Source organism: Sceloporus occidentalis, unplaced genomic scaffold (assembly GCF_023333645.1).
Source record: "Sceloporus occidentalis isolate IW3139 unplaced genomic scaffold, rSceOcc1.0.p SCAF_345, whole genome shotgun sequence".
In the NCBI taxonomy this organism is placed as follows: domain Eukaryota; kingdom Metazoa; phylum Chordata; class Lepidosauria; order Squamata; family Phrynosomatidae; genus Sceloporus; species Sceloporus occidentalis.
The window spans coordinates 210,654-233,006 of record NW_028317325.1 but is presented as its reverse complement, the minus strand read 5'-3'; the positions used below and the strand labels follow the sequence as shown (position 1 = coordinate 233,006).

At 39.2% G+C, this 22,353-nt stretch overlaps 1 protein-coding gene across 1 annotated transcript in view; it reads left to right on the top strand.

Annotated features, from left to right (window-relative positions):
* Positions 1–22,353, top strand: part of LOC149274160 (fer-1-like protein 4) — a 28,515-nt gene that overhangs the window by 4,796 nt on the left and 1,366 nt on the right. The window contains exons 4-43 of the mRNA XM_089505758.1: positions 810–909; positions 2,464–2,555; positions 2,802–2,843; positions 3,394–3,543; positions 3,805–3,862; positions 4,204–4,335; positions 5,192–5,254; positions 5,523–5,607; positions 5,990–6,149; positions 6,395–6,578; positions 6,915–7,101; positions 7,225–7,598; positions 7,965–8,073; positions 8,198–8,399; positions 8,809–8,929; positions 9,788–9,888; positions 10,214–10,301; positions 10,732–10,848; positions 11,112–11,264; positions 11,656–11,839; positions 12,307–12,431; positions 12,690–12,824; positions 13,553–13,750; positions 14,093–14,206; positions 14,706–14,867; positions 15,018–15,186; positions 15,382–15,485; positions 16,108–16,230; positions 16,516–16,564; positions 16,877–16,977; positions 17,238–17,369; positions 17,498–17,608; positions 17,701–17,828; positions 18,403–18,573; positions 19,369–19,523; positions 19,791–19,969; positions 20,435–20,520; positions 20,730–20,828; positions 21,394–21,635; positions 21,879–22,162. Coding sequence (XP_089361884.1) covers positions 810–909; positions 2,464–2,555; positions 2,802–2,843; positions 3,394–3,543; positions 3,805–3,862; positions 4,204–4,335; positions 5,192–5,254; positions 5,523–5,607; positions 5,990–6,149; positions 6,395–6,578; positions 6,915–7,101; positions 7,225–7,598; positions 7,965–8,073; positions 8,198–8,399; positions 8,809–8,929; positions 9,788–9,888; positions 10,214–10,301; positions 10,732–10,848; positions 11,112–11,264; positions 11,656–11,839; positions 12,307–12,431; positions 12,690–12,824; positions 13,553–13,750; positions 14,093–14,206; positions 14,706–14,867; positions 15,018–15,186; positions 15,382–15,485; positions 16,108–16,230; positions 16,516–16,564; positions 16,877–16,977; positions 17,238–17,369; positions 17,498–17,608; positions 17,701–17,828; positions 18,403–18,573; positions 19,369–19,523; positions 19,791–19,969; positions 20,435–20,520; positions 20,730–20,828; positions 21,394–21,635; positions 21,879–22,162 — 5,569 coding nt within the window. The remainder of the gene's footprint in view (positions 1–809; positions 910–2,463; positions 2,556–2,801; positions 2,844–3,393; positions 3,544–3,804; positions 3,863–4,203; positions 4,336–5,191; positions 5,255–5,522; positions 5,608–5,989; positions 6,150–6,394; positions 6,579–6,914; positions 7,102–7,224; positions 7,599–7,964; positions 8,074–8,197; positions 8,400–8,808; positions 8,930–9,787; positions 9,889–10,213; positions 10,302–10,731; positions 10,849–11,111; positions 11,265–11,655; positions 11,840–12,306; positions 12,432–12,689; positions 12,825–13,552; positions 13,751–14,092; positions 14,207–14,705; positions 14,868–15,017; positions 15,187–15,381; positions 15,486–16,107; positions 16,231–16,515; positions 16,565–16,876; positions 16,978–17,237; positions 17,370–17,497; positions 17,609–17,700; positions 17,829–18,402; positions 18,574–19,368; positions 19,524–19,790; positions 19,970–20,434; positions 20,521–20,729; positions 20,829–21,393; positions 21,636–21,878; positions 22,163–22,353) is intronic.

Below are 22,353 nucleotides of genomic sequence, written 5' to 3'. Positions count from 1 at the left end.
TTTAGGTGCTGAATGGAGAAGGAATTGAAAGCTAAGTTATAACCCGTTTTTAACTGGGAAACACTGGAACACTCTTATACCCTAAAAGAATTTTGGGCTCCTAGATAAGAGGGACATCAGCGAGATAAGAGGGACATCAGCGAGGAAAGAGGGACATCAGCAAGGAAAGAGGGACAGAGGGTCGGTGTCTCCTACAGAGGAACACTCGGTGGGGTGGGGTGGGATGGTGACTAAATTATCCGATTTATCGCTGTCAGTACAGCAGAGGCGATGCGTTTTTGGTATAGGGGTAGCTTGTATGAAAATAACACAAATTCTAATTACTGTTACATGACATAACAAATAAAGCTCTCTAGATACCGGGCAGAGAATAACCAATTATTTCATGTCTGCTGTCCAATCATAAAGCAGAGAGGCCAATCATACGACTACATTAATCTATAATAAAAGTAAATCGGCATGCTCACTAGTCTCTGCACTAAGCGATAATACCACGGTAGTTCTAATCTTGCAAATGGCCTACATCATTTAATATTCATAATAATCTAACATGGAAAATATTATCCCATTACTAAAAATAAACGTAAAGACGCAGTCATCAGAATAAAGGAGTGTGAGATGAGCATGCATGTCATACGTTACAATTTTGGTTTAACCCCCCTGTAACTCCTATAACTCTAAGTCGGCAGTAGTCGTGCCTTGAGGAAAGCTCTCATTGGATGTCGTTATTGAGACGGTCATTTCTCGGATTACTATTCCTGTTGTTAATATTCTCTGAGATTCACCTGAAAGCCGTCCGTTCCTTCCAGATCGCTGGGCACCCTAATAATCAGCCTGCAGCACCTCCCGAAGAGCGGCCGTCTGAACCTAACTGAAGCCCTAGTGGACAAAAACTACAGCATTACGGGGGTAAGTGGTGAGAAAGCGGGGGGGATTATTTTTAGAGACGGAAACAATAATGGCAGGAAACTTTTTTTGTCCTTTATTGTGATTCAATGCAAAAACAGAGTCTTTATGTTTTGATATCCGTAACAAATGTCAGTAAACATTTTACACCCTAAAAAAAGTATCCAAAATGATCCGGGTCTCCCACGTTGAATCATAACGTAGAACGCTAACTCTAATTGTCCGGCCGCCGCCGCGTCTCGAGACAGCGTTTCTAAGCCTTGATGTGGGATTTCTGCGTCGTCTAGGTGTAGAGTTCTCGTGTTTTGGTAAACATTGACCATTATAATACCTGCTATAACTACACCCAACATTCAAGTGAAAGGCTAGTAGGAACTGTCTCTTTTCTCCCGGTGAGTAATGAGACATCTCCGTGACTCATTATAAACCCTGCTCACAGAAAAAAAAAAAACACACCCGTTCTTTATCTTCCTTCGACAAACATGCCAGAAATGGGATTTTCTGTTGATACAACATTTTCATGAGTTTGGCATTCTTGCTCGGTGATTACGACACTTTGGACGTTGTTAACCCCGGCCCTTCGTGGTCTTGCACAATCAGATTTCAGCCTCTGTTTCCTCCAAGGGGAACGTCGAGTTAACAATGCAGGAAAGCCGAGGCGCATGTGCTCTAAATACTGCTTTCCAAAATGTCTAAACGTCTTCACATTACAATCGGGGAATGTTGGGTGTTATAAAACACATTACAAGGGCTCAGGTCAGAGGTCAGGGGTCAGATGATGCTCGAAAATAAGTTCTGATCACGGAAGACCGTTAGCAGAGGTTCTCTCTCTAAATCTGCCTTTAGAAAGCCCAACGTATGGACAGCCATTTTTATTCACTGTTGATTGATGCGAAGATTAAACGATGAACGTGAAAGGTCTGTGAAAACTGCAACTACAAATGCATAATAGTGATAATAAAAGGAGTGATGTCACAGTCACATGTCATGATCTATGGAGAGTCATTGTCACTTTTTGGATCCCACCTGGTTGTCCCTCTTCTGGAGCAGCGGCTTCGCCAAGGGCAGGGATAGCCACGAATAGGAGTGGGAACGGGGAGCAAAGAAAAGTAGGCAGGGAGTGGGCGGAACATGACCAGAGAGTGGGCGGAACATGACCAGGGAGTGGGCGTGGCCACATGCCACTCCCCTTTCCAGAGAAATAGGAAACGTACCTGGAGACCCAGAGGGGAGACCCAAAGACTCCGAGTCAAACCCAGGCACTTCCCAGGTACGGCACTGGATGGAGTTATTGAAATCTGGTCTCCTCCTTTCTAACACAAATCCATTCTACAAAACTCACAACGGAATGTAAATAAGTAACGAATAAAATAATAACCGTGTCCCTCTAGTCTGTGAAGGGCCAACTAAGCATTTCTTCCTTCCTAGAGATAGGCTTCTCAGTTTGGATGTCTTTGGTGGTTTCTGAGCAAATGTACTTAGCCTTTTCCATGAGACCTGCGAGTCGAGGCCGTGAGATATAATAATCTTTGTACTATACATGTTCCCCATTTCCAGATCTACGTTGAGTTGGATATACGTTACCAGCCTCCCGAAGGCTCTGCTGGCGTGTGGCAGGGAGATGACTTTTTCGCTTCGGTGGAAGACAGGTAGGAAATCAGAACCTGCCAGCTTTTGGTTGATAAACCCACTCAGTTAAAGTCCCCTGGAAAACATTTGTCTCCTTCAGACTGCCTGAAAACACTATAATATTAAAAAAACTCGTTATTTTTTTAAAAACAGAAAACACAATATTTTCCAAAATGTATTTTTATGTGATTTTATGCCACACTGTACTCAAAATTATAAAACGGAATGCTCTTTTTATGTATTTACTGACATTCTTTCTTTTGTAGTTCTGCATTCATTATCCGGAACGTTGGTTTTGAAGACGAGGAGTAAGTTTGACTTCCTGAAAAAATTCAAACCCCTTTTAATGATTATGATGTCATTTCTGACTACCTTGTTCATATTTTGGAATCTTCATTTCATTTTTGCAGGAGCAATTAGATTAAAAATCTCCTGGGCGCAGTTTCCTTTTTTTTGGGATATATCAGTTAATTAGTCACGCCAGCTATCTTGGCTGCCCAGACAGTTTTCCCGGGAAGGGGATAAATCATACAAATACTGTAAGGGCTCCCATATGCACCCCCCCAAACCATGACATGAATGGAAGACCAAGAGTAGAGCAATGGAAGGGATCATCAAAATCATTTGACCAAAGATGAAGCCTCTAGGGTTACCATATGGGCACCAATTCCAACTAAACCCCAGATTTATGCTGGATTTATATTTGTCATCTCTGAGTCCCACCAAGGTCACACCAGGGTGTTTCATGGAAATTACCTTTCATTTTTCATAATTCATAGGAAATAGCAACCCTAACACCCTTACCGTCTGTCAAATAGTTAAATTGTCAGAGCAATTATACGCTGTCCTCTGTTTCAGTTCCAACGCTGAAGCGGCTCGTAAAAAAGATATCGATGCGGTCCGTATTGGAAGGAAACTGGTGAAAGGTTCAGATGATGATGATGACGACGACTCTTACGATGATTCGGAAATAGAGATATCTGGAGTTAATTTCACTCCAGTGCTAAGGTACTTTAAGAAGATCACAGAATTTATATTTTGTATCACAAGACACAATTATTTAAATGTGGGACTGTGTTTATATCTATGAACCTCTGAGAGTATAGTGTCACAGTATGTATTGGAGTATACTAAAACAATTACGATACTGATAGAGTGTTGGGTACAAATGACCTAAAGAAATCACTTAGTATTCCTCTCTTTTGTTTTTGGACAATGAGTGACATCAAACAATATTTTAAACGTTCTTTTTTTGTTTTGTTTTTACAGCCGTTGCAATGTTCCCTTGAAGGACTTGACAGCCAACCCCAAACCTCGGAACTTCCAGGTATGACGTGCCAAGGATTATCCGACCTTCATCCATTAAAAACGGCTAGTGAAGATAAAAGACTTACAATGCATGTATGTAGTATGTAGAGTACGGCGATTCTTGTCTCTACCACAGGTTGAAAGCTCAGACCTCTATTTGAGGTCTGATTATAAGACAACCTCGAAATGGAATATAAGCATTGGTCTTATATTGGAGCAAAATACGGTAGTAGCCATTAACAAATCAGCATTTGTTACAAGCCTGGTGCAAAGTCAGTAGGGTTTATAATGTGCCGTAGGAGCTGCCTTCAAATAAATCTTGTTGCATTAAATTCATCGTCTGGAACGATGTGTTTTCAGATCGCCGTCACTGTCATACAGGCCCAAAAACTTGTTGGGGTGAACATTGATCCTGTGGTACACGTGAAGGTTGGAGATGAGAAAAGACACACAATGACCCAGAAATCTACAAACTGCCCTTATTACAACCAGGTGAGGATGACGGTTCAGAAGACGATGTGTAAAGTACGAGCTGCTACTTCTTGTAGGTTTGGTGGTGAGAATAAATCACATTGTGTGTAACTTCTGACATACTGTTTCACATGTTTGGCTAAACGGTCATTCATGCTCAGATTCTTTAGATATCTATAAAGGAAATGATGTATGCTGAACCAATGCCTGTTTCTGGTGAGAAGTCATGCCCCATGCTAATGTCGCTTCTTCTTCTGGAAATGGAGAGAAGCATAAGGAGGCCCAGGGACATTGTCACCATTTGGCCCAAGCTCACCTTCACCTTGAGCTCTTCTTTTTGTTCTACGGACGTTAAAACCCTCCGAATGGCATGCTGGCCGGCTTAAAGGCATCAACCTGAATGAAGCCAAGCAGCACCGCTGCACATAGAAAAATATTTTATTTAATAACATATATAATAATATTAATAATACTACTAATAATCATTTTGGTATCGCCCCCTGTGCCAGAGTGTTCTAAGGGATCAAAATGTTGCGAATTGATATTAGATTTTTTCTGGTTTACCCAGTATTGGGTGGTGTTCCATGTAACCCAAAATACACCGCACATTTATTCACTAATTAAATTAGCCACCAGAAAAAAATAAAATAATAATTTTAATAAAATGCTGGGACCTTATGTCTTCTGCTTGGGACAGATAACGGATAAGAACGTTGATTAATAAGCAAACGAGAGCTGCAAACATTCTGTTAGTAAAATGAGGTCACTATTGTTTTTTTTTGGGGGGGGGGAGGCTTTACAAACTTGACTCTGGAATGAGCTCCCGCGGGACGGATTTGACGATGTGACATTGTTATCTTTTTTTTTTTTCCTCCAGTACTTTCTGTTTGAATTCCTTGAGCCGCGGGAACTTGTATTCAATAAACTTATTGAGATATCTGTAAGTATAATTCTTTTGCCTTTGTATGTGTGGTTCAGGGCACTATTGAGGGCAGCATGCGCGGAACACAAATAGAACCGTTCTGGATATTTTGTGCGTTAGAGCAGATCCGTCAGATGCACACCAACCGTGCACAGACAGCAGGGACGCAATTAGGGCAAAACTAATAAAGTCAAACAAAACTGAAAGAAAAATGAGGGTCTTAACATTTTTAATATATTGGATCATTTATGACATCCTTGCGACCTGCAATCTCTCTCTTTTTTAGGTTGTTCATGCAAAAAAAATCCCATTTATGGGAACACGTCTGGGGACGTTTAAAATCGACGCAGGGACTGTGTACAATCAGCAAGGTATGGCGATAGCCCAATCAACACTAAAGAGCTAAATGTAAATCCCACAAAGCCACATTCATTGTTGACACGTTCCACTCCCACCCTACATATATTGCTGCTATTTAGATATGGGGGGGATGTGATCCAGCTAAGGTATAATACCTGCCCTTTGTAGAGTCATGGAGGTAGTTGGACCGAGTGGTCAGCTATGGACTCCCTGTCTTTCCGATGCAGTAGCTAATACTTTGTAGTTGTAGAACTCTGTTGCTATCGTAAATGTTGTAACGAGCTGTAGAACCTCTGTAGGCTTTTACTTTTTAGATGAACTATACTGGAGATATCATTTTGGAGCATTATAGACTTCTTGTACAACACTGACTAGTTCTGATGCTGATTACAGATCACAGGTTTCTTCAGAAATGGGCGGTTATCACAGACCCGAAAGATACCAAAGCTGGAATAAAAGGTTTTGTGAAATGTAACCTGTCTGTTCTTACGAGGGGAGACCCTATGACCGCGCCGCCATCTTCTACCAGTAGCCAGAATGATGATGTTGAAAAGTAAGTTGGTGTCTTCAAAGGGCAGGCCAAGCCTTGCTCAAAATCTTGACTTTTATTATCCCGGATGGACTGGTTAAATCGGATTATAGCACCTCTGGGTATGCGGTACCTCAATGATCAGAATACACAACACCCCTTAACAAATACTGTGTCAATAACCAGAGGAAATGGTTACTATGCTCTCGGAATCCTTTGGTAACTGTTATACTTGATGTGGTCAGTAATTCATGTTTTGTTTCCTGTAGAAACTTACTGCTTCCCAAGAGGGTTCCCGCAGAACGACCATGGTCAAAAATCTGTATTAAAATATATAAAGCCGAGGGTCTTCCAAGCATGAGTTCTGGAATTATGGGAAGCTTCTCCAAGATAATGGGGGAGAAGAAAGTGTTTATTGATCCTTACGTCCAGGTTTCATTTTCAGGGCAACAGGTACACAAGTACTCAGCATTCTTGTTTTATATTGTTATATATTATTGTTATATATTATTGGTTTATATTGATATATATTATTGTTATATATTATTGGTTTATATTGTTATATATTATTGGTTTATATTGTTATATATTATTGTTATATATTATGTATATTATTGTCAGAGCATCTGTTCCAGGTATCTGATCACGCTTGTATGGACAACAACTTCTATGGCCTTGTCTTATAGAATAATTAAATTTGTGAAATATCAAAGTCCATCTGCAATGTAAACATGACTGCTAAAAAAACCTTTTTCTTAAATTCATCTATACATCTTTTTTGTAATCTAGGGTGAAACCTCCGTGGAGAGCGACACTATTTCCCCAGAGTGGAACGAGCAGATCAGTTTCATCGAGCAGTTTCCTCCTCTTGTGAGAAAGATGAAAGTCCAAGTTCTAGACGATGCTCACATTGGCGATGTGGCTCTGGCCACTCATTTTATCGACCTACAACAGATATCTGACCCAAGCAGAAATGGTGATGTTTCAATACAAAAATATCTAAAAATAAAAATAAATCAGATATAGTAATAATAAATATTATTGAATAATAATGAATATTTGGAATAACATCTCTAACTTGTATAACCTTTGTTTGTAGCTGGATACAACCCAACCTTTGGACCAGCCTGGGTAAACTTGTACGGGTCTCCCCAAAACTACACGTTGAGAGACGTTCATCGGGACCTGAATGAAGGTCTTGGTGAGGGGATATTCTACAGAGGCCGCATCCTTATCGCCTTATCCGTGGAAATATTTACCAATAATAACGTGCAAGAAAAGAAACCATTGCAGGCATTAAAAAACGCATTCAGCAAGTTGAAGATGAAGAAAAAGAGTAAAAAATCAAAGGAAAAGGAAAAAGAAAGTGTAGCAGAACAGAGTAAAGAAGGTGAAGGGGGTGAAGAAGAGAAAGAAAATGAACAGCCTAATGCCGTCACAGTCGAAGTTGATGATATTCTACCATTTCCAGAGGTATGCACTGGACATGCACTGTAGGTTTCTGATCTTAAGCATTTCTGGTCTCCAAAATAGTTGTTATTTCTGAAAATAACAAGAAAAGTGAGCAAAAGGGTCTTCTCTTGATAGTACTGGCATTGGTCCAAACTGGCTGAACTAAAGGTTTGTTTAGAATACTCTTGCTAAGTATTAATTCCCTTACCAATGTATCGAGAGATCTACGTTGGACCCAAGACCTCAATTTATAGGCACCATACTCATCATCGAGATGAATAGCAACTGCATAACTATTATAGGTACGAGACATAGTAAATGGCATCATATATTGTTGTCGAGGGAATTACATTGGATATACATTTCAGTTTTCTTAAATTCCTGTAGAATGCTCTGGGAACCAAGGAAGAATTCCTTTTATTCGGTGCGCTGTTTGAAGTCACAATGATCGACCCCAGTATCGGCACCAAACCAGTAAAATTTGAGTTTTCTATGGGTAAGTATGAGTTTTTTTTATTAAGAATGCAAAATCCAATGCTAGTTGAACAACAGAGGTATGAGGCATATATGCACCTTTTTTCTGTTAAAATGCAAACCTTAATCAAGAACCGGTTTCACAGGGAACTACGGAAAAGTAGCGGAGGTGATCACAAAAACATCCAAGAAGAAAGAGAAATCCGAGACCGTGCCCGAGGAGCGCCAGGGTCTGCTGGACACGGGTTCAGAAGATGAACTGGAAACGGACATCCAGCCCGCAAGCTCTGAGCAGGAGGGTAAATCGGTAACTCCCAGCATGAGGCCGGAACCAACAGAATTCGACAGGTAAACCTGATTAAATTAATGATGCTTTCCAGAGGTCATCGGGTATTGAATTAACGGTCAAAACAAAGACCGGTTGGAAAGGCTACGGAAACTCGTCAAGCTAAGCCATTAACAAATAAATATTAATAAATAAATAACCGGCCTCAAAGTGTATATACGTAACAGGCCCATAGACTATTGGACACAAAGATTCCAGTATTCACACAAAAGAAGTATAAGAATATAGTGTTTTTATTTGTTCATTCTGTATTAAGCTTCTGAAAGGTTTCTGTGTTGTTTTTATGTGATTAAACTTTCCGAGGAGTTAGGATTCACCGCAGGCTTTTAGGAGCGGAGGCCAATGAATCGGCTTGTATGTTGCAGTTTATACTGTGTATATGACACATTTTCCCTTGTGTGTGATCTGTAGTTCATACAGTTGTATTCCTATTGTGAACGACAAGCCGTGTGTATATGTGTGGAGTTACTGGGAGGACCACAGCTGGAGACTGTACAATTCCAACTGGATTATCAAGATAGCGGAACGCCTGGTAGGTTTGTTTCCCGACAGTCTTGCCTTTTCTTTGCATTCCCTTCAGCACATCGACTAAACGCTTTATTGAGTTCATAACCCCAAGTTGTTGATACGCCTGGTTAGGGTGATGCCAGAAAAAGGTTTCTTCCAATTAACAATGTGTATTTTTCATCGGGGTCAGCAACCGCTAGCATGTTTTGGTCTATACGTATGTATTGGTGCTTTGTTGTAGGAGTTTGATCAATGTTGCAATGACAAAGAGTCGACGGGTACAGTTTGGATCACGTGCCAACGAGTTATGGGCAGCCCTAATGATTTCAACCTCTTATTTGGTGGCTCAGTATGTCCCACAGCATCATTAGTGAGACTTTATTAGTAACCAGTGCGGAGATAGTTTCTTTCTTCCTTGTTGAGTTGGTTGTGCTTCCATAAAAGTTGATACTTAGGCTGTAACAATCCTAGCTTCATCTGCCCCTAGTGGCCGTATGTGAAATTGCACATAAAGAAAAAAACAAAAAGACTTTTTCCTAATATCTTAGTCCCTTAGTAAGCTGCCCTCGCCAACTCGAATGCGGGAGACAATACACGGAGACACGTTTGTGTCATGTAAATATATATAATAACCTGCTATCACATCCTCTTCATTTCGTTTGGCATAAGACAAACTCCGTCCTCCCAGCTGGAAAGTGCAAACTATATATCACTCCTTAGAAGATATGGTATTTTATTTAGAACCATTAAATACTATATATAATTATATCAAAACATTTTAATATTCAAAACTAAATCTGCAAATACAAGTTTGTTGCTTCACATTTCATATGCGCATCTTCTTGCAGTTCCCTTTGAGTTATTCTATTTCATGGAATTATAGGAACATGGACTCGAAGAAGTGGAAAAACTTACCAGAAGACCTAAATCCAACCCAGAGGTGCGACTGAAGCAGGTTTTGGAAGAATTTGTTGCCGGTTGCCGGTACGTAGTTGTTAACATATAAAAAATTAGATTCTGGAGCAAAGTGTGAAAAAGTATGCATTTCAGCACAAAAACCATTAAAAAACACAATGAATTTGGTGTCAGATAAGATGCATTCGGCCAACATAGTCTGCCCAGCTTTATTGTAAGTTAGTACGATAGGAGTACAACCACCACGAAGTGTGATAGAATCCCATGCGGCGCTCTATAAATGCCAAGCTGCAGATCTTTCATCTTCATTTTAAGAAAATGGTAACCAAAATGTTATATATTTCCTCTGCAATATATGAATCCTGACTATTTTTCTTACTACTAATTACTACAGACAGTACTCTCTCAACTCAGGCAAGAGGGCTATGACCCGGCCCAATAACCTGGACCGATGCAGAATGAAATCCCTCTCCCACAACATTGTAAGTCGTGTCCTTTTCATTTTTATTATTCCCTCCGTGTAGACTCTGTGCTTGTGTAACATAGGTTTAGGTTTAACGAATGAATGTCATAGAAAGCCTTCTCACTACAGATTTAAAAATGGCTTTACTCATTTAAGGAAGAGTCAGAGATGGTCATGGACCTAGGGGCTGAATTTTGCATTAATACAGACCTATCCGCCAGAGAGGTAGATGCAGGGCCGGAGTGGGGATATTGAGGAGGCCCTGTCACTTTAAGGCCAGCAGCCGCTTGATGACGTAAATGTGGCCAAGTTGCTCACTGTGCAGCAGTTGATCAGATCGCATGGGTTTGTGGCACTGGCGGCCACTAACATTTGCCCGGTGTGCCTAGTGGAGAATCCTATCTTTTCATAGCCCTGTTTGTAAAGTAAATTATTTTTTTCCCAACTAGATTCTTTATGCAAAGCAAGCACTGCGCGCGAGCCGGCGGCTGAACAAGCATAACGTTAAAGAGAAGATTAAAGACGCAAAGAAAATCCTTACAAAAGTCAGATACTTAGCCAAAGAGGTAATGTCAAAAGCCGTTCCATGGACAGCGGGGTCAATGGATCACATAACGTAATTATATTAAAAATCCTAATCTTTACATTTTATTGTATTTCCTACAAAATTAATTATTGTATTAAGACAAAGTGAAGCATAGTAAGCTATTCCATGTAACAAGCAGACATATTCACGTTTGTATGGATTCCATGTTGATCCGCGGGGCACGTGAATAAATAACGGTTTGTATCGATTGCTTTGTTCAACGTTTGTGATGTCTTTTTACAGCCACAGTGCACACTACCAGACATTATGGTTTGGCTGTTCAGTAATAACAAGCGGATAGCTTACACCCGGATCCCGGCCCAGAACATCCTCTACTCCGTGGTGGAAGAGGAGAAGGGAAAAGACTGCGGCAAAATCACCACCGTGTTCTTCAAGGTGACTTCTTATTTGTAAAGAACATAAGGGACAAAGTTGAATATAAGCAACGGGTGAATGATATTTATATATGGAGAGGGAGAGAGAAGATGAACAAAATTATAATAAGAGATGCAAACGGAGCTGATACACTAAATTCTATTTAATACATACAGTCTTTCATGAACTAAGAAAAATTATTTAGGCAATTTAATTATAGAACATAAAAGTATAAAAAACTACTATAAACGGTAGCAACAATACAATGATACAGGAATTTACTCATATTTATATTAGTTTTCCTTGTAACTGTAATTTATTCCTAAGAATATATTAAGGGATATTTACTGTTAATTAATGATGATTTTTTGTTACCATTTTTAACTAATTATTGATGCCTGTTCACGCTCAGACACCAGGAACGTACAACAGAGAAATCTTTGCAAAAGCTGAAATATATTTGTGGCTCGGAGTGACAAAGTACGCCAAGAACAGCACAGCCGACCTGCCGGAGGACTTCAAGCTGATGTACGAGAGGAATGGAGAGCTCATAGATACCCCGACCCCAAATCCACCGATCCTGCTCAACCGAGATGGTGAGAGCAAAAATACCCTCCAACAGATGATGTCCCCCAAAACCTTTCTATGCTGTAAGATGTTCCCCCAAAAATCATATTAAAATCCATAGTGAAATCCAGGGCGAAGCGTTAAACTATCTCAAAGGTGTAACTCTGCCTCTTCTTCTCCCCACATTTGGGGTAAACGCTTCCAAAGACCGCAAAGATCTGTCCAGTGTTCATATATCCATCATTAATTAGAATCTACAGGCATTGATGAATGACCATTGAAGATGATCTCCTGTCAAGATGTAGATGAAGTGACTGGAGGGCAGATGTAGTATGACCACAAAAAGAGTAAAAAAAATAAAAATCTTTGTTTTTTATTGTTTTGCAACAATTCTGTACTTTGTATACCATCCGAGTCATTACAACACAGAGTGCTTGTTCTGGGTCTTCTTTGCGCCGATCACACTCAAGACACTAAAACACATTTCTCATTGTAGATTACTGTTATTTCCAACTCCGCGCTCACCTATACCAGGCCCGAGGCATTCTGCCTGCTGATGATAATGGCTTGTCTGATCCTTTTGCTCGGGTTATATTTGGAAACCAGTGTCAAAGTACCCAGGTAACGCTTCCCAGGCAGGAATTTCCTTTGTGTCTGTTGACTAAGATTACGACTGTATAAATGTTTGAGTAAAGAGACATGCGCCTAATGTATCGGTTTGTCTGTCAATTCTCGTCTTGTCGTACCCCTTGAATATATGTATTGTATTAAGCGCTGTAGTATGTAGTCGTAGCCTGTCTAGCTTTTAAATAGGCCTTAAGCATGCGCCACTAGGTTGTTTACTTCAAGAACATTTTATGACGTGGTTGTCTTCTTCAGGTCATTAATGAGACTCTAGCCCCACTGTGGAATGAACTCTTAATATTTGATCATCTCGTTATTGACGGTAACAGGGAAGATCTGAGGAACGATCCCCCACTTATTATCATCAACATTTTTGATATGGACAAGTTTGTAAGTATGCACTCTGTTTTTGGCTTGTAATAATGAATATAACAAACAGAATGAAGCAATAAAAATGGTGAACTCAGGTTTTCACAATGGTGAACTCAGGTTTAGGTATGTTTACATCTTCATACATGGTAAAGCATTGAGAAGATCATTAATTCTGACCAAATCCCAAACTCCATTTGCATGAATGCAGCCCCAAACTTGGAAGGAGCCCCGATTCCTGTGTTTTTGGAAATAGTTGCATCACTTGGCCTTGTTTCCACACTGGAGGTATGGCTTTTTGGCTGCAAGTCTTCCATGAAGACCATTTCTGACCAGACTTCTCTGGACAGTAGATGAGTTTACCAGGGTCTCACTGTTTTCTGCCATTGCTGAGCTGATGGCACAGCTGGACATCTTCCGTGTGTGAAAGTAAATAAGCATGATATGTTTTTCATTTTTGCTGACCATTTTCTGCTTCAGTAAATTAAGGTTTCAACCTACATATTAAATTGATGATCATTAGCACATGTTTGGTTTAATCATACATCTCACCATAAGCCTACAAAATCCCTACCTTTGTGGAAGTTGATGCTGTTTTGAAGACCATGGCTGCTCACACCAAATATTGGTTTGATTTAATTTTTCTTCTGTTCTCCCACTTTGCATTTTGTTAAATTATAACAATAAACTATTAACACGACAATTTGCAGGCTCCCCATCCATCATCTCTCTCATTTCTCTCTAATCAGGGATCTCCAGATTTCTTGGGTCGGGCATTTGCCACTCCTATTGTTACTCTCCTGGGATATGAAGATAATGAAGATGAAAACCCAAAATATGTCCAGCCTTCCCTGCACTTCTTTGACATTACAAAAGGGAACATGGATGCTGGGGAACTTATAGCCATCTTTGAGTTAATAGAACTTGACAGCAAAAAGTATTTGGAGGTAAGGTCTGTTGTTGGCACCGTCTACCTGCACTCTCGTGGCATTGCCAATCATTTCAAGCCTGAGGGATGTGCTGATTCTCAATAAGTAACCATTGAGCTGAGATAAAAAGGGGTAGCTGCCAAGGGGTCACCTTTGGGCTCCCCAATATTTTTGTTGCACTCTGTGAAGGAACTCTTTTTATTAAACACATTACTGGACTTTGCATCTTCTATAGGCTATAACGCTTGTATACTCTTTGTAAAAGGTTAAGATGGCATATGGAAGGCTCTTTATCACATACGTTTTAATCATCGTCTAGTTAATGGTTTGTAACGTGCTCTTTCATTCCATGTTTATAAGCCAACAATACCGGATTATGTGGAACCCAAAGAACCTGAATTTATGGACGAGCAATCTGAACGCTTCATTATCCCTAGAGGTATCCGTCCAGTACTAAAGGAGTTCCGAATAGAGGTATTTATTTTATTACGAACATAGTAACTTATACACTTTTATATTAATCAATATAAAACCGTATTGAAAAGATACTCGTATTAACATAATAGGTGCAGAAACTGCCCTATTGCCCTTTGAATATTCACAGATATGGGCCTTATAGTTTAAGGTCTTTTTATGCCTTTGAATATTAAGTGCCAAATTAATTAGGTTCAAATCTATTATCAAACATATCTTACAAACTGCTAAACAATTATATGGCGCATTAATCAATGTAGAGTGAACTTTAATGACATTAATATATTATAAAATCCCAAAAGCTTCTCTTTCTGTAGCAAAATGTCTTAATGTGTGTTCAGGTTATTGTCAATTTTGTTCTATTTTAATGTTATTCATTTCACCCCCCCCCCTATTTACTAGTGTTATGGGATTTGTTGGTATTCTTTAAAAAAATGTAATTTAAGAACATTATCCTAAAACACTATTTCTCCGCGTCCTCTTGTGTTCATCTATCTAGGTACTTTTCTGGGGCTTGAGAGATTTGAGGAGGATAAATCTTTTTGAGGTGGATCAGCCTCAAGTCCGCATCGAATGTGCCGGAAAGATAGTGGAATCCGAGGTTATTTTAAATTACAAGGAATTCCCCAATTTTACTGAGCTGGTTAAATCCATCGAAGTGGTGAGTACGCATTTCTAGTGCATTATGGAGAAAACATCTTTTTGGATAAACACACATATACATTAATATATTGTTAATGTATATTTTTATACATGTGCCAACAATCCATTTTTTTCCCCCCAAGAAATTAAACATATAAATTAATTTCAGGAACTGCCGGAACAGGTATATCTCCACCCGCCCCTAAGCATCTTTGTTGTGGAGAAGCGAGCCTTTGGCCGCTCTGTTTTGGTAGGAACGACAGTGGTATCTCATCTCATGAAGTTCGCTCCCAAAGAGTTAGAGGAAAAGAGCGAGGAAGAAGAGGAACAACAGAAACGTGAGTGTATTGGGTTTGTATAGGAGTGGCTCTTTGGGAAAGGTGGTTGGACTTTAATGAACCAATCCCTCCTCCGTTGTCTTTATTTTTGGGTTGCTTGCACCACATATTATGATCATCTTTACATTTTAGAGGTTGTTTGCTATTTCGAGGAATCTTAAAAAAAAACAAACCTGATTTGTTTCTTTCCTCTAGAAAAAAAGAACTTCCCTCGGATAAACTCCATGCTGCGTATTACAAGCAATGAATCCGATGACAAAGGAACAAGTAGCAGATTCAACCCTCTTAACCTTGTGAAGGTATGTTTGATACTTACGGACTTTATTTTGTAATCCAACCTTCCTTTCAATGCCTGAAAAAAAAATCTAAGACTTAAAATATAATTTTTGGGGAATGAAACATATTAAAATATGTAAGATTTTGGCTTCAGAAATGTTTGTGTTAAAATTTGTCTGTTAGGCACTATAAGTTTAGAGGGCACTATTCTGTAATTATGACGGCAATCCTTCACATAGGCACAATGGATCCAATGGATCAACATCAAGTGAGCTTCGGAAAGACAGGTTTGTCACAATGGTCATGGAGTGGATGCAACCAATAGCCATAGAGATGGCTCCACAAGATAATGTTTATTATGCTAAATGTCAGGGGCATCTTTAATTCTAACGGGGCCCCGGGAAAGCATCTTCTAGTACCCCAGTGGTACTGTGGTCCAGTCATACCTGCCCCCAGAAGCTGGCTTGGATGCATGGAGAAGCAGTGACCCTTTATCCAACACAGTGATACCACATATGCTTGTAACAACAAAGGATGGGTAATAAGGAACAGAACAATGTCAGCCACTGGTAGAATACAAACTATAGTATGGTTGTTGAAAGGTTCAAGGTATGGCTGATATTTTGCATATTGCTACTTCTTTAGGATCCTCTCAAGAGTTTAAATAAAGTCATAAAGGAGGAAGAGCTGGAAGAAGAGAAACCAGATCCAGAAGAGTTAGATTGGTGGTCAAAGTACTATGAATCTTTAAGAGAAATAAATGATCAGGTAGGTTGGCTCAAAATGGCGATTCTTAATGTGTGTCAATAAGATTCAAGTGCATTTTCAGGATAATTACGCGTAGTGGAGCCACAGTGTGCAAATGTGTGCCAAATAGTCAGCATTGAGTATTGCGTATCTCTGAGGACTAATGTAGATGAATCACAGTGTGTTTAAGATTATCTTTTGTTGTTGTTTGTTTTATTGGAACACTAGGCTTTCCTGGGATGGTCTGTTCTCTGGAAACAAGCATTAGAGGTGCGACCACCATAATATTTTAATTATTTCTTATAGATCTATGCTGCCGAAGAAGACGAGGATGGAGAGAACGAAGAAGCTGGCGGTGAGACTTACAGCTCATGCCTCTAGATAGATCATGGGAGGTTGGGAGCAGTTATGTTGTTGTTCTACATCTCCATCAACCTTGGTAAACCACAGGCTAGCTAAATATGATGAGAGTCGTATTCCAATACCAGATAGTAACAGGGCCAGCAGGTCCTCAACAGCTAATTGCTATAAAAATCTACCATTTTAGTTGAAATCCTTTCTACTCTATTTTGCACGCAAGCTAATTAATGATCATATCTGGCCTTAAATGTTGCCGATAATGTCTACAGCGTTAAACAGAATGTCTATTTCTGATGAATAGATGCAGGGCACATGAACGTAGCCTCATTAGATGCTGACGGCGAGGAGGACTTTACTGTTGAAATAGAAGTTGTGAAGCCAAAGAGGAAAACAATAGCGACTCTAACGGTATGTATTTGGCGCCAGTCTTTTATTATTTTTACACCAATAGTCAACCCTACTCTTGTTACAAGAATGTATCATGCAAAAGAGAACCAGGATTTCTTTTTAGGAAGCTTTCTGTGTATGAAACATTGTATATATATATATATATATATATATATATATATATATATATATATATATATATATATATATATATATATATATATATATATATATATATATATATATATTCAGAATTACAGAACACATATACATGTTTGCAGATCTACAATTCTGAGCTGGAAAATGAATTTGACAATTTTGAAGACTGGCTGCACGTTTTCCCCTTATATCGCGGCAAGGCGTTAGACGATGACGATGGCAATGAGGAAGATAACTTTATGGGAAAGTATAAGGTACAGTATGTTTCTTTTTGCAATATGCAGCTTCTATTAATTCAACTTCATTCTCTTTTGTTTTCGTATTCAATGGAATTGATTTTTAGAACAATGCTGTAGAACTCACCCTGTGCTTTTTCCCTCAGGGTTCTTTTTACATATATTCAGCAGAAGAGGCCACCTCCGACTTCCAAATAATGAAAGGTGTGCCAAGAAACCGTCCGGTGAAAGTTCTTGTCAGGATATACATTGTTAAAGTAAGTGTATGGGTATTAACAGCTCTTAGAAACTATTAGCCCATTTGTTTGTTAGGATGTACTAACATGAACGTTTTATTTTTCGTGTTTAGGCGACTAACTTGTCCCCAGCAGATCCTAATGGAAAGGCTGATCCATACGTTGTTGTAAAGGTGGGAGAACAGCAGCAAGACAGCAAGGAACGATACATCCCCAAACAGTTAAATCCAGTGTTTGGAGAGTAAGTGCAGCTGGGGAATTGTTAATTGAAACTGATCTATGCTTACATTAACCCTGTCTATAATTAAGGCAAACCCACTTATCTTCTCATGGGCCCCTTTACTGTAAAAGAACCCCTTTAGTCTACTCCTTCAGAGACTGTGTAATGCCCCTCTAAAAAATTTAAAAAGCAGTTTCTTGACCTAAAAGGGCAATTTAATTTTACATTCTATTAAGAAACACATTATCTGGGACTCATGCTACTCAAAATCTACTTTTGATATGATGGCGCTATATAAAACAATAAATAAATAAAAATCTATTGATAATCTATATATTCATCCATAGATCCTGAAATTTTTGTCAATTCAATCAGAATTCCCAGCTATACAAATCAATACATTATAGCCTAACGAAGGGCAATCATTAGGGCATGCAACGTGGCCTTGGGTATCATGATTAACTTTCGGACATAGACTCTTGAGGCTCCCTTAATTATAGGGGGTTATAGGATATCTGATTTGAAAAGCAGATGCAAATTACATTAAAATTGTGTTGTATTCTGAAATGTAACGCACTTTGCTTTGTGTTTCCAGGGTGTTTGAAGTAACGATCTCATTCCCCATGGAATCAGAGCTCACCATCTCGGTTTTTGACCACGATCTCGTTGGTTCCGATGACTTAATTGGAGAAACAAAGTTGGATCTGGAAAACCGTTTCTACAGCAACCATCGAGCAAATTGTGGATTTGCATCTCAGTATGATTCGTAAGTGTGGCGTATATCACCAGCCATTATATAAATTATGTGCCACTCAACTTCCTCCGTCCAAATACCGACGCTGAATGCAAAATACAAATGAAACAAGTTAACATACACATGATATTACTTTACACTGCCTATACATTGCACAAAATGCAGTAACACCTTAACCCCTTAAGGACCAGGCTGTTTTTGGCACGTCATTGGTCGTTACCCGACCGTTTGTTTTATTTGCCTGGGCCGTCATTGGGCGTTAGGGGGTAAATAGTCATAGCAATCATCAATACAACCAATTTATTTTTTTCCATGGGTTCCACGTTTGACACTTTGCACTAAAACTATTCTTGGTATGGCCCACTTTACTAGCTACAATAGCCGGCTTAATTACCACTCTTCCCAAATGTTTAGTGCCTGATGTGCCAATAATATTCTCATGTCTGGGTAGAAGTGGCAAAGCCTTCAAAAGTTCTTCTCATGTCCCTACTCCTGATACTAAAAGTCTAGATGATCATTACTTTTAGAACAACCAAATACCAGAGTGGGCATTACTTCCTTCAACTTTACCAAAGGGGAAGCCTGAATACATAATTTCCCTTATCAATATGCTGGAAGAGCCAAAGGAACATGTCAGTTTCAGGTGAATACATGAGATTCAGGTTCAGAAGAATGATGGCTTCAGAAAGAGTTATTGCTTACTGGGAGGATGCACAATTGAGTTCATCAACATTTCCATTATTGTTTTTTTCTTCTTCCTGTGTTCTTAGTTTTCTATTTTACCATTTTTCTTTTGCTGTGTAACAGAGACGGATATAACAAATGGAGGGATGCATTTAAACCAACCCAGATTTTAAGTTCTTTGTGTAAGAAGCACAGTCTTCCAGCCCCAGAGTACCGGAGAGAGGAGGTCAAGGTGAACAGCAAGTTATTTAAGATACCCAGTGAAGCATTTCCAAATGGTAAGACTGTTTATAAGACACTTTGTGGCACACGGTAACTAACTGTCTTTGAGTTTGCGTCAACCCATTTTGCTTTGGATTAATATTTTCCCTAAATAGAATTCTAAAGGCTGATCAGGTCTTTAGAAACAATTATAGTTGTTTGCCACTCCCCCGTTCTGATCCTTCTCTTCCAACTCTTCTCAAGTTTTGTTTAGGATCCAATCGTTCCTGGAAACCCAGCAGTTTACGATAATTTATAGTCATTTAAATTACCTTTCATTTCAGAGGCATTTGTGAGAGATAAGAACAAAGAGGAGGATGAGATGTTGGCAGACTATGATGAGCACAAAGCCTTGTATGTTCTTCAGCACTGGGACGAGATGCCAGAGTATGGGTGCCGACTAGTACCGGAGCATTTAGAAGTGAGAACTCTTTACAATGAAGAAAATCCAGGCTTGGGACAGGTAAGAGCCATTGTAACCAGAACACCAAACAATTATAGATACCAAAGCTTTATAAGATCAATATTCACTAATCTGTGATTTTATTGATGTAATATTTTATCCCACTGATTGAGTTGCATCATTCAATGGCCATATTCAGAGCCGGCTCTGGTGACAATGGATATAGTCTTAGAAATTATCATAATAATAATCACTATTGGATATCAATATACCAGCTCCGCACCACTATGTATGTTGGAATCTATGAAGGTTATGCAGCGTTAGTTATATATTTTGGTGTGCACATTCTAGATTTATTAAGCGCCAACGAATTACACAGCAAAGGTTAACAGTAACCGGTGACTAACCCTGATGTAACTAGCGGAAAAAGGCTACTGTGCTGATTCCGAAAATTCCGCTGAAATGTATTTTGCATTCATACCGCTTTTTCATCCCAACACCTAAAGATTTTTCTTTGCATTTCAGGGTTCCCTACACATGTGGATTGACATGTTCCCAAACGATGTTCCTGCACCTCCACCAGTGAACATCAAGCCACGAGCACCAGTCAGGTACCGTCTGATCGGGCAGTCTATTATTTCCCTGCGTACGCTGCGTTCTAGATACGGATACAATCTGGAAACCATCCTTGCCACTATCCTAGTTTTATTTTTAAGTGGGTCTAGATATACTATCTACTAAACGATAAAAAAGGGTGTGATGCTGTAACCCCTGTGACTGTTCTGTACTTGTTGCCTTACAGTGTATTTTTGCATTGTAGTTATGAGCTGCGTGTCATCATTTGGAATACAGATGATGTCATTCTAGATGACGTTAATCCATTTACTGGCGAGCCATCGAGTGACATTTATGTCAAGGGGTATGTACTAGGTTTTAATTATATTTTGTAAGTTTCCAATGATAGACTCCTGCTTCCTTATGCATTCTCCTAATTACAAGATTACGCATTAATTGTCTTGGGGTGTTCTGAAGAAAAATGAAGTGGCTAATAAGGTAAAATTATATATAGAAGGACTTTACCCATCACCCACCTCGCCTTTGGATTTACAGTGGCATATATAAATTAGTTACACCAGTCTAATTCCTGGGGTGCCCATGCCAGGAAAATAAATAAATAAATAATAAAAAAAAAAAAATATATATATTGTGCTGTCATAGTAGTCTAAAACAGTAATGTGCAATGTACTTTAAGGTAGCACTGATTGATACAATTGATAAACACAGCTGGTGTAATATAAATATTCAACTGTTCGTTAAATTATTACAATACAGTATTTCCAAATAAGGAAGGTAACACAAAATACGGTAAACATTTAAAGCTGGGAATAAGGAAAGCTGGTACTTTAAGACTCCCCTATGCCCAGCACTAGACAAGTATTATGGACAATCCAGTTTAGAACTAACGATAAATGCATTTTTTTCAGGTGGATAAGAGGCTTGGAGGGGGACAAACAGGAAACCGATGTACATTTTAACTCCTTAACTGGAGAAGGGAACTTTAACTGGAGGTTTGTATTCCGGTTCGACTATCTCCCGACAGAGAAGGAGGTCACTTATAAGAAGAAGGAATCCATCTTCTCCTTAGAGGAGTCAGAGTTCAGAGAACCAGCTGTTCTTGCCCTCCAAGTCTGGGATTATGACCGAATATCAGCTAACGATTTTCTAGGTACGTTCATATTTTAGTCTTTCCCAGAAAATGTATAAAAATACAATATTCTAATATAATCAAATAACAATAAAAAATAAGTCTCTTAATCAATAATAACCCAGTGGGGTCCTGAAGTTTCCCCTTGGCTCTGCATTTATCAAATTTAAAACATTTGTGGGGGCCATGAAAGCTACTATGTATACGACACTATATGTTTTATGAGGATAATGCTTCAATTTCTTGCTTACATTCAATTTAAAGGATCAATAGAGCTGAAATTAAGCGACATGGTACGTGGAGCAAAGGCTGCCCAACAATGTACAATTAAAATGGCCAAGGATAGGGCCACCCCTCGCTTCTCGATCTTCAGGAACAAGCGCATGAGAGGGTGGTGGCCCTTCATCAAACTCAAAAGTGAGGAAGATGAAGAGAGGGAGGAAAGAGAGGCCAAAGAGAAGAAAAAGAAGAAAAAGAAAAAGAGGAAAAATGTGAATCCCGAGGATGTGCAGTTTACGGACCCGAGTGGAAATACATACATATTGGCAGTAAGTTTTTCTCCGCAATTTAATTTGAAATGTGTATTTTTTCCTAAAAATTATTTTACCTATAGTGACCCAATGGTGGCTAACTTCCCAATTTGGGTTTGGGAACGGTGAGGGGGCAGTTCTTTAGGCTTTTTGCTATATGGGTTGCAAATTTCCAAAGCATGTAATACGTTAAGACAATACAAAACAAG